This window comes from Grampus griseus (assembly GCF_964374135.1).
Source record: "Grampus griseus genome assembly, chromosome: 4".
In the NCBI taxonomy this organism is placed as follows: domain Eukaryota; kingdom Metazoa; phylum Chordata; class Mammalia; order Artiodactyla; family Delphinidae; genus Grampus; species Grampus griseus.
The window spans coordinates 63858408-63871533 of NC_138997.1; the positions used below are offsets into that span (position 1 = coordinate 63858408).

At 32.0% G+C, this 13126-nt stretch overlaps 1 protein-coding gene across 33 annotated transcripts in view; it reads right to left on the reverse strand.

The window, feature by feature from the left end:
* Window positions 1-13126, reverse strand: part of ADGRL3 (adhesion G protein-coupled receptor L3) — a gene marked incomplete at both ends in the record, with an annotated part of 572210 nt that overhangs the window by 396204 nt on the left and 162880 nt on the right. For 32 of the 33 annotated variants that reach the window (XM_082653308.1, XM_082653318.1, XM_082653323.1 and 29 more), the window contains one exon: window positions 1926-2035. The exons of the other annotated variant lie outside the window; for it this stretch is intronic. In XM_082653308.1, the coding sequence (XP_082509434.1) occupies window positions 1926-2035 (110 nt within the window). The remainder of the gene's footprint in view (window positions 1-1925; window positions 2036-13126) is intronic. 33 annotated transcript variants of the gene reach the window in all.

Genomic DNA, 13126 nt, shown 5'->3' on the forward strand with positions numbered 1-13126 from the left:
AAATGTAGGATATTCAGGAATCAAATTGCCCAACTCTAAAAATTTATGAGAGACGAAATCTGTGGTAAACCATAATCCTTTTATACAAAAGTGTATGAGCAAGTTCTTATCTACATTGAAATGATTTAAGATGATTTTTCAGAATGAGTTTGGCAGAGGAATTTGGAGTAGTTATCCTTAAAGGAACTCTGAAGAAATATAGAAAACTGAAGAAAGAGCTGTGAAATTCTTTTAATTTTAAAAATTGTGAAAAAAATATTTGACAAAACTTCTTCAGCTTTCATGTTGCAATGATTGTAAGTTTCTTAAAACTGTCTTTAAAAATGAGGCATACCTTATTTAATATATTTTTTAAATGCCTTTGGAAATAGCTATTCTACATATTTCACAAAGATCTTATTATGCAACCTACGTATAACTGTCACAGTTCTAAAGTGGACTACAAATTTTATTTCTTTAAAGTATCACTCATGAACAATAAATGGTCATTTAGCTTTATATGTTTATAGACGGGTTCCTGGAGATAACAATATTAGAAGCATAACCTCAATTGAGATTTCAATAAAACCTATACACTTATGCTTTTTCACAACAAAGAAAGTAAGCTTATAAAACTTCCCTAGATAAACTTTCTCTAATCAATCACACTGTAAATAAAGGAACAATGAAATTTTCTCTTGATTGCTTTCATTATTACTTTTAAATTTCAATTCATTTCTTGCTGGCCAAATTTCTCTATTGTTATTGGAGTACACACACTTACAGCTCATGAGCAATGTGCTGCTTTTTAAATAAACATCAATGAGGCAAACCTAGAACTACCTCTTGACACAGTAAACTTGCTGACCCCCAGATGCTTTGTTTCTTCTGAGATATCAAGGGAAGTTGGAACCTGGGATTTGTTTATGAGGAGTTTTCTACCTCTGGGATGAGCTGCATATGTAATACAAGAATACAGGATTTCCTGAGTGATCTTCACTAAGGTATCCCATGAATAATTAACTAGTCAGATCAAAAATATTTCTTTTGAGATGACGATTCTACCTTTGGATAAAAAAGTCAAGAAAGGGCTTCCCTGGTGGCGCAGGGGTTGAGAGTCCGCCTGCCGATGCAGGGGACATGGGTTCGTGCCCCGGTCCGGGAAGATCCCACATGCCGCAGAGCGGCAGGGCCCGTGAGCCATGGCCACTGGGCCTGCGTGTCCGGAGCCTGTGCTCCGCAACGGGAGAGGCCACAACAGTGAGAGGCCCGCGTACCACCAAAAAAAAAAAAAAAAAAGGGTCATTTTTGATTGTTTGATTTTTCATTATTCCTGAAGAAAAAAGAAAAGTTGTTGGTATATATCATTTCTGACATAAAGGTTGCAAAGACACAGTTCTTGAGACTGTAAAAGATACATTCTCTAAAGAGTGCTTTAGTCCATGTAATCCTTGTATTTTCTTTCCAATCTGCTCTCTCTGGGTGAATATATTTCTACTTCTCAATATCTTGGCAGCACAGGAAGCTTAGGTATAATTGTTCCTATCAAATTCAAGATTTATCATTTTCTATACTACTATATATACAAGTATATTATTCACTTTCATTTCTGTTTGCTTGGACCTGGAGGGATATAGTACTGGCATACCACTCTTTCATCATTTTTCTAAATATTTTATATTCTTGCATTAAGAAAAGAGCTTTAGAATAGATACTGATATACAGAAATATATAGTCAAAATTAAATGCTGCAGGATCATGCAGGCAACACCTAATTCTTCCAAGGGTGGGGAAAATGTAAGACCCTGAAAAGTTAAAATTAGCCAGTTTTTAAATATAATTTATGTGATTATTTTTATGTTTTCATAGAGACTATGTTGTCAATGCATGCAAAACAAAGCTTAATATCTTTCCTTTTTATAAGAAAAGTACAGGAATATACATACTGTAAGGGACACATTCATACTGCACTTCAAGGTATTTATAGGTTCCCGGACATGGGTCTGGAAAAACATCAGGACCTGCCACCACTGCACACTGGGTTCTGTTATTGCACCTGAAGTCAAAAGAGAAGAAAAGAAAAAAATAATAAGTTTCTACATAGTTAAATCATTATTAACACCAATACCAATTTTATTTTAGTTCCTAATTACACAGATTTAAATAAGGTTTTGGTCAATTTAGGGTTTTAGACTTGTTAAGGAAATATCTACAGTATACCTAAAAAAAAACTAGACATTAAAAAATTCATTCAGTTTATTCATATTAACTAATTTAATATTTGATTGAACACAGCATGATTTTGAGTTAGGAGTTAAATACTGCTTAAGCAACATTAACTGGCCCATAGGATATTGCCAATGTGAAGACAGGATGATTTGGTAGGAAAAACTCACTCTCTTATAAAAAAAATAATTAAGAAAATAAAACCACAGAGCTTTACTTAGGCAGTAGTAAAATAAATTCACTGATTATCATATTATTTATTTTACAGGCAATGAACATATGGTGTTGAAATGCTTTTAGCCAAACCTAAAAAAATAAAATCAGTAAAAACTTTAAATATTAAAATATATCTAAAAATTTAATTTATATAAATTAATATAATAATAAACTAATCCCATAAGTAAAACCATTTTTAAGAATGGACTCATATTCCTTATGTACAGCCAAATAACGACACTAACCTTAAAGATTGCTATTCACAAATGCCAATATCCTATAATTTAGAATAACTTTAAATCTCCAAAGAGAATAATCAGACATCACTATTGAAACAGAAACACAGACTAGGCATATTTTGTGGCAATTGGGCTAAATAGATCTGGGTTAGCAGATTTACTCATGGGTAAATAAATATACATATAATGAAATTGATTCCTACTCTGAAAAAGACACCCAAGGTCAGAATGGCCTCCTTACAGTAAATTTTACTCCGAAACTTTCTAGACCCAATAGAGTTCCTCCCTTCCTTCCTTCCTTCCTCCCTTCCTCTCCCTCCCTCTCTTCCTTTCTTCCTTCCTTCTGTCTTTTCTTTTCTTTCTTTTTCTTTCCGCCCTTCCTTCCTTCCTTCTTTCCTTCCCTTCTTTCTTTCCTTCCTTTCTTAAAAAGATGCTTCCTTTTTTGATATGACCAATACCTCTGAATCCTTGCAAGGCTACTAGTTGGATAAGGAGCATTCAGGGCAGAACTCATTTTGATTTAGAGTGAAAATGCTTTGAGTTTACTCAAGGCTATCATTTGCCAGGCTTACTGAGAATTTTATTTAGTCCCTAAATTAAAACTGATTCATTAGTAAATGTCTTAAACTGAAAAACACATTTCGTGTTATCAGTGGAAGATTAATAAAAGCCAATATTCCATTCTCATCAATCAGTTTAGCATAACAGCTAATCTTGAGGGTCAGCATGTTCTAAAGTTCTCTTGTGTAGATTTAGTGTCTAAAGATGATTATCAGACAATTGTATAATAACATTAATGTAAATGTGGCTGTCCTCAACATGCATTACAAATAGGTAGTGCAAATATTTTAGTGTATTGACACTTTTTAAAAATAACAGTACTTTCCTATTACATAGAAAACCCTTAAGAGGAAGCTGTCTCAAGTTAAAAGACATGTTTTTGCAGTTAAAGCAATACAATTTTCACATCATGCCTTGAAAAAATAAACTCATAAATCTATCTCAGGATTTTATACAATGAGCAGCTATATAAACTCAGTTATATCCATAATTGTTACAGAATCAGCTATTATCAAAAATGCATTCAAAGTAGAAATAATGAAAAATGAAAGTATACATTATAAAATTTGATATTTAAATATTTTGTAAATATAATATTATTGCTGATCTCAAATCATTAAATTATAATGTTTAAAATAAATATATATATATATACACATATTATATATATTATGTTTTGTCTCTTGGCCTACTGTTGTTTTACTGCCTACTATCGTCCTTTTTTCTAATTACTACAGCTCTTATAATAATAAAATTAATTTACCATCTGTGTCTATTCTTACAATTTTCAGATGTAAATGGGCAATTACAAATCTTTTATTATTTAAACAATCAATGTTTGATATCAACAAACCAAATTACTAGTCATTTTTGAGTAAGGCATAAAGGTTAAAATTTACAATTATGGAAGTGTTTGTTTCACAGAAAATTGTCTTGAATCAAAAAGAATTTCCTATGGTTATATATGTGTAGATCAGATATTAAAATATAATATGGACATTAGACACATCCACCCATCCATTTAGTTATCTAAACATGTGAACTGATCATTTGCATATTATATACTATTTAATTTGCAAAAATACTATTTATATGTATGTAAAAAAACTGAAATAAGCGACATTTGTTATAAACATTAGACACTGTAATGAGTCCCAAATATCTTACTTAATGTTAACCAAAGAAGAATCAAGAAAGCCTTCTACCTGGTGAGATAGTGTATGTGAAGAGGTATATAAACAAACACATTCTACACAAATAATATACTGCAATCATTGTCATCATTGTTCTGTAGAAAACAATGCTTTACAGCATTTACTTTTCAAAATAATTTACATTCTAATATGATTTCTATATCAAATGCTTTTTATAAATTAAGATACTGAAAAATCAAAAGGTAGGCAACATCTGGAATATTATTTTTGTATAAGATATAATACTGATTGTTTAAAGACTAGCTACACTTCAAAAACAGGAGTTTAAAAGTCTGTCTTCTTTTTTATGATTTCAGTCGCTGTGAGTCAAAATTAAATTAACCTTAATATTAGATTAAAGATTATTGATCAATTTACACCAGTAAGAGTACTTTTATAATTATATCAAAGTCGTCAAAAGTAAATTCATCCTAAATACGCTTGATGATAAAAGGGAAATAAAATAATTGAATGTTCCAATGTGCTTTACACTCAGATTTTTCTTTATATTTACTTTTAATTTAAATATAAAAAATGATTTTCAGTAACCCTGATACTAAGGATATTCTTAAAACCCATAGTAAAGGATGAGAAAAGACTACAATGATATGGTCAAATGTATCCTAATCTACTAATATCCACAGAAAAAAATGCCATAATCTTATAAAAGCATTAAGGCTTCAACTTTTCATAAAAGTTTCACTATTTTTTCACTGGAAAATTTATACAATAAAATTTTTCTACCCCAACAACAATTTTCAAATAAAGTATTTGATTAAAAAAAAAAAGCAGATGACAATAACAAATACCAGATAGAATTCTCAAAGGAATCTATTGGAGTTTCGATTTTTACATATATAACACGGAGGTCAGTTATTTTACTACCTCACCTCACAGAGTTGACGTGCTTATAAAAATGCATTAAAAATTTGTAAAGTATCACATAAATGCACACGGTATACTATATGTTGCTGTAACTATCCACATTGTTATCATTATTAACATCAGTCATTTGCTTTGGGATGGGTTAATAACACTTCATTCCAGATAGACTGAGTCTTTTGAGAGAAACCTACAACACAGAAGAAGTGACACACAGACAAGCACATAGATGCTTTGGATTAAGAGTAGAAACAGGAAAAAACAGATTCACGTTTTTTTAAAAAAGAAAGCCAAATAAATTAGTTGTATGCAAAGTACATTACCCGGGATACCATAAGTTTGAGATTTATACTAACGCTTTAAACTTATCAAACATATTCACATATATCCTACTTGTCACTTCTTTTGAGATGAAGTTACTAGTACCAATTTCACAGAGGAGGGAATAGGTATGGTGATGTTGAATAACTTTTCAGACTCTCAGTAATCAAATAATAGTCACTGGACTCCAGAACAGTGACCTAAAAACCACTATCCTATTGTCTCCTGAGCGTGTGAGTCATACATCTCATGGTCGCTCTGGGAAACTAATTTAATTCACTCTTATATGTTGTCAGGAGTACTATGATGATCTGATGAGGTAAAGATCAGCTGTGAAATATCTAACTGGCCCAGGATTCATTCAGTTGTGGTGTGAATCAGGCATTCCAAGGAAGCTCTGAATTTAACATTACATAACCAGGCCCTCCCAATTCAAATTGGAATGCAGCAATCAGAAAGATCAGTCTCTGAACATAAGGTGGAAGGAGTAATAAGATAAATGAGTATTTCTTTATATATAGACTATTCCAAAAGAAAAAAAGAAACATAAAAACATGTCATTTTAATTCAACCTACATTCAAAGCTCCAACTTAAGTATATTTGCCATCTATTGATAAAGTTTATTTAATAAATATTATGTAATATGTTGAATGCTACTGGTTATTCGCACTAATTTTAAAGTAGTATTATTTAACTTAAAAAGAGGTCTTATGATGACTGCCAGGGAAGATAAACATAATTACAGGATTATAAATTAGATACAGAATTATTTGATGCTAACTTATTCACTCCAATATGATTTATAGCAGTATAAGAACAAAACTGGTTAAGAACGATAATGAAAAAGTCACCTCTGGGGCAAAGAAGTTCCTTTATTTGCCACAACATACTGCAGCATATAATAAAAATGATATTGCTAGGTTTATGCACATATCATCTATTCAGTAAGTTCTTATTATATATAAAATAAATGAACCAACCACTTTTCTGCTAAATTTAGGAAAGTGATGTTTGTTTTAACTTCCATATCTAGATAAAAAGTAGCAGCCATTTTCTCCCGTTTAGTTACAACAAATTTACAGATGAAGCATATAAAATGAATCTTAAGTATAACTGTTTTAAAACATTCTTACATAAGAGACATATAAGGATTGTATTGGTTGGTTCCATAACTCTAGTAATCTAATATGGTACAATTAAAATAATTTAAATAAAATATTGTTGTATTTCTCTACTAGGAGGGTAATTCATAGGGTTCTCCCTTAAAAAATCCAATTACATATTCTTATTATGCTCTTAAATCAGTGTGTACAAAAAAGTCATTCCTATGAATGCTCAGAAACGTCTCAATGCTTCAGTCATGCAAATATATAAAACTCCATTTAAAATAATTGGAATAACAAGATATGATGGTGTAAAAAAACATACTTTGTGGGTGTCTCTTTGTTAGCAAAATTAGTCATATGAATTTATATTAGTATTTATCAAATGACTGATGAAGAAATACATACACTGAGTATACCAAGTAATTCACAGCATCTAAAATATGGCAAATCAGTGTTTAAATCATATAAGAATAAGGCATTATGTTCCAAGAGAAAAATGTTTTAAAGATAACTATTCATGCAAAAAACAAGGCACTACCATCATGACACATTAATATTTAAAATCTAAAAATGTTTCTCAAGATTTCTGTGGCTATTTGGGGTCTTTTGTGTCTCCATACAAGTGTTAAAGATATTTCGTTCTGGTTCTGTGAAAAATGCCATTGGTAATTTGATAGGGATTGCATTGAATCTGTAGATTTCCTTGGGTAGTATAGTCATTTTGACAATATGGATTCTTCCAATCCAAGAACATGGTATATCTTTCCATCTGTTTGTGTCATCTTTAATTTCTTTCATCAGCGTCTTATAGTTTTCAGAGTACAGTTTTTTGTCACCTTAGGTAGGTTTATTCCTAGGTATTTTATTCTTTTAGATGTGATGGTAAATGGGATTGTTTCTTGAATTTCTCTTTCAAATCTTTGTTAGTGTATAGAAATGCAACAGATTTCTGTGTATTAATTTTGTAACCTGCAACCTTACCAAATTCATTGATGAGCTCTAATAGTTTTCTGGTAGCATCTTTAGGATTTTCTATGTGTAGTATCATGTCATCTGTATACAGTGACAGTTTAACTTCTTTTCCAATTTTGATTCCTTTTATTTCTTTTCCTTCTCTGACTGGCGTAGCTAGGACTTCCAAAACTATGTTGAATAAAAGTGGCGAGAGTGGACATCCTTGTCTTGTTCCTGATCTTAGAGGAAATACTTTCAGCTTTTCACCACTGAGTATGATGTTAGCTGTAGGTCTGTCATATATGGCCTTTACTATGTTGAGGTATGTTCTCTCTATGCCCACTTTCTGGAGAATTTTTATCATAAATAGGTGTTGATTTTTGTCAAAAGCTTTTTCTGCATCTATTGAGATGATTATATTGTTTTTATTCTTCAATTTGTTGATGTGGGGTATCACACTGATTGATACTGAAAAATCCCTGCATCCCTGGGATAAATCACACTTGATCATGGTGTATGATCCTTTTAATGTATTATTCGATTTGGTTTGCTGGTATTTTGTTGAGGATTTTTGTGTCTATGTTCATCAGTGATATTGGCCTGTAATTTTCTTTTTTTCTGGTATCTTTGTCTGGTTTTGGTATCAGGGTGGCCTCATAGAATGTGTTTGGGAGTGTTCCTTCCTCTGCAATTTTCTTGGAACACTTCAGAAGGATAGATGTTAGCTCTCCTCTAAATGTTTGATAGAATTTGCCTGTGAAGTCATCTGGTCCTTTAAGTAACCAGGGTAACTAGGAGTTTTTAATTCTCAGGATAGAATGTAGCAATATAAAAAACCCCATAAATTCATATGTGAATATCAAGAGTATTTTGCTCAATGTCCATAAACAGAACAGAACAACTCTCTTTTCCTCAAGACAGTACTTTCCCTATGTGCCACTCCCTGTCTCTCTGAGACCTGCAAATACGTCATTCATTTTGGACTTGCCTGGGAAGAATAAGGCAAATATCCCATGGTAGAGTATGAATATATATATATATATATATATATATATATATATCATAAAGGAATCATGTAGATCTCAATTAGTAAGAGAACGAAATGGTCAGAAAAAACGAAATCAATCATCATCATAAATATTAAAATTTTTCTCTAATTCTTATATTGTATATCTACACCTAGCATTCACACAGGAATTTGCCAGTGTTGTCCACATACACTTTAAGTGGCAATTTAAGAAGAGTAACAGAAGTGATAAAGCCCTTGTTTGCTGTTTTTATTTTTGAGAACATTGATTCTAAATCATAAACTAAAAATATAGTAAGATCTTACAGAACACATCGTGACAATGTATTTAAACCAGTTCTATGATTCACAAGGTGATTCTTTAGCCTCAAGTCTTTCATTTTCTATATTCTTTTATATTTCATTTCACAAACATTCTTTACATTAGAAAAATGTGATGTGACACAAGCAAGTGAAAACGTGACCAAAATGATAAGTGGGGAGAACCACAGAAACTAGGATACTAAGTTAGTTTTCTTATTGCTTCTGGAACAAATTACCACAAACTTAGTGGCTTAAAACAATGCAAATCTATTCTCTTATAGGTCTGGAGGTAGAAGTCCAAAATGAGTCTTCTACGGCTAAGAGAAAGGTGTTGGCAGAGTTTGTCCCACATGGAGGCTCTGAGGAGAATCTGTTTTCTTGCCTTTTTTCGGTTTCTAGAGGCTGTGCCCTCATTTGTTGGCTGTGACCCCACAGCACATCATCTTTTTTCACCCTGATGCTGACATGGCACTGCCTTCTTCCTTCTTTGCCCTTCTTGCTTCCCTCTTATAAGAACCCTTGTGATCACGTTTAAGGCCCACCTCCATAATCCAGGATAATGTGCCCACCTCAAGAACCTTAACATTGTCACATAATTAAAGTTCTTTTAGCCATATAAAGTACAATTCACAGATTATGGGGGTAAGGATGCCAATATCATTGGGGGCCATTATTTGGCCCACCACAAGTGCTTAAGCAAAAAGACATATTGAGACTGTCTCCTGAGGTGGTCACTTTGTAGAAGTCTTACATGGGAAGATGCATATCATTACAGTGGAGCATGGCTAAGGTGTTTAATGTCTCCCTAATATACAGTTTTATTTATTAAAAGGATGCATAGGCCTCCACTTACATACACTATCTTTCAGTACAAACAAATGGTTTGATTATAGTTTGGCTAAAAGGCATCATATTATATGTTTGTTTTGTTGGATCACAATGGAATTTTCAGTGCATAAAGCTTATTGTGATAGATGTGAGAAACTGAGCTAGATTTGCCTGACCCATATAGGTTACTTTTAGAGCATTTTACAGAAACTGGGTCATTGTTTCAATTTGGAACTTCATAAAGTTTAAAATATCAAACATAAAACTTCATAAAATGTGAAATATCAAACATTAAGAAATTATTAATGAAACCCAACTGACTCATATTAAACTGAATTCATGTTTCAGTGTCATTGCACCTTTCTATGAATAAATAAAAGGTGACTATTTCACATTTACAGATTTAAATAATTTTATTTTGACAAAATTCAATTTAAAATACTAATTCTGTACTGCACTAAAAAGATATTATTTGTCTATGCTCTAAACTATTTCAGTAGCAATTTGAAAAATAGGAAACCTTTCAGATTCTCTTATTATAGAATAAATTTACAAGTTTATGAACCTTAAGGGTTTATTATTGGGAATTTTTCAAACTGACTTAATAATATTTTGAAAACATTGAAATATGTTTGAAAATGAGTAACCTTGCAAGGAAGTCCAATTTCCAAATATTCCACATATCTCTGGGTAATGTTTGATAGAATAAATTATAATCATCAGTCAGCATCCACAGAATATTTATGGAGCTCATTCCAAAAATAAAATGATTAGCTATGTTAGACATGAATACAATTCATAGAAGCACGCGTTCACAATAAATGGAAATGTGCATTTAAAATAAACATGTTCACAAACATTGCTTGGAAAAGTATTTCAGTCCTGAGTTATGTGTCAGTGATTTCTAAGCTGTAATCTTCTAGTAGTAGCTGAATGCTATAACAATAGTTACATAGAATTATGAGAAACTTTACATTTAAAAATAATTGGAATTGCATCTGTATTAGTTTATTACTGTCTACTTTCAGTAGCATATCAGAGCTGAACATTCTTTACTTGCATGTATGGTTAACCAAATAAATCTCTGTGTGTGTATGAATTCATTATCTGAAAGTATAGCAGCAAATGGAGGTATTACTTGTTTTCTTCTAAATAAAAAGGAACAATATTTTATATGTCTGTATTTTTCTTAAGTGAAGACAATGTTCACTTTGCAGAGAATTAGATTTTTTTTTAAGTCAGAGACAGACATAATTGATTACACTTCCTAAGGGTGCTGCAAGACATTCTTTTCTTCCCTGAGCTACAAGAATATCCTATCTGCCAAGACACAGCTAAAACAGAGATGTCATACTGATTCATTTGGTTAAGTCTTTTTTCTTGTCAATGTGTAAAATTTCCAAATCAAACTATGTATGTATGAGAAAAATAAAAAGAAATAAATTCAAACCTTGAGAAAGAGAATTGCAACGGAAAAGGAATTTTACTAATGTTGGCTACTGAAGTCAGTTAACATTAAAACCAAGGAACAACATAAGATGAGCTCGGAAAAATGTCTTTGGCTTCCTCACATTTGCTTTCAATAAAGTGCTAAATGAAAGCAAATGAATAACTCTGTGTTTGTGTGTGCGTGTGTGCATGTGTGTGTGTGTGTGTGTATGTACCCATGTATGCACAAGCACACACTCATATATACACATTTATATACATATAGAAAGACTTCCAAAGCAGAATATACAGCAGAAATAAACTTTGTCTGTGTCCTCATACATAAATTTTTTGAAGAGTGCAGTAGTAAGATTCATATTACACAAAAATAATTTTAGTCGTCTTCATGCTTTGTAAGTATAATGTACCTGGTGCAGCACAACAAAATATGAAAGAAAGCCCCCATGTGCCAGTGACTGAAGATCAATAATTCTCATGGTCCCCTCTCCTCTAAGATGCTTCATCTCTCACTTCTGGTACTTGGCCTTGATGGGCTACCTCTGTTGAATTACCTCTGTTGAATTAAGTCCAGTCATGACCTCAGACAGAGACTCATCTCAAGCATATATCCTACCTGCTTTGAATTATGGTATCACCAGGAAGCAATAAGTACAAGAGAAATGCAGAGACATTTCTATTGGTATCAGAATGCTTTAGGCTTCAAAAAACAGCAAGTACAAATTAAAGTGGCTGAAAAATAAGGGTTGTATTATCTCACATATTAAAAATTGGAAGATGAGTTGATTCAAGTTGGTTAATTCAGAGATTTACAAAGTCACGATTGTGACTTGGAGTCTGTGAAATTTTACTGGGTTTATGTCCTATAGTCCTAAGATGGCCACTGCATTTGTAGATGTTACTTGAAGATAAAATCCAGAAAAAGTAAAGTTCCTATCTTGTGTCTCATTTTAAGAGTAAGGATATTCTACACATAAGCCACTCAGCAGACTACCCTTAAAGAACAGTGATCAAAATGAGCCAATGCCTACTCCTAAAACAATCACACAAGGGGAAGACATCCACATGACTGGTTTTACCCAGTGAAGTTTCATTATCACAGGTCCAGAGAGGCACCTGGTCTCCTCTGAAGCACTAGCCACTTATAGGAGAGTGAATAAATCATGGCTTTGCTAGTGAGGATGGGTTTGTCGTAGGCAAACATATTTGATACACCATTCTCTCAAGTTCCCTTCTCTAGCAAAAAGCACCTCATATTTAAGATATTACAAAGTTTTCAGCACAGCTACCAAAAAAATATTGGGACATATAAAATAAGTCGTTTCAAATTTAAACCACAATATTTTACTTTGAAAGTATGTATATGCTATGTGCATTCTAATGTATAGAGTCTGGTTAAATACATTAAAATGAGTCTCTACTATGTGATGCTAGACAGCCGTTAAAAATGATGAAGTAACTCTTCCTTTATTAACCTGAAAAAAACACTTCATATTGAAATTTTAAATAAAAACATTAAAAAACTGTATAGCTGAATACACGCATAAATGTACGGAATATCTATGAATGATTAGTACCAACTGATTATCACTGCGATATAGAATAAGTGTGAGTTGTCAGTTTCTTAATAGTTTTTCCCCCCTTTTAAAACAAAGTGAACATTTACTATTTCATGATCATTCCAAAGTGTACATAAAATTCAAAGAGAATGATAATTCTTTCAGGACTATCCATATTAACTACTTCATATTCTGATAACCTTTTAACTCTTTAAAAATTTTACATAATATCTATAGAATGCAGCTTTCATAGAAGTTATACTTCTGTAAAACAAAGTTTCTCCT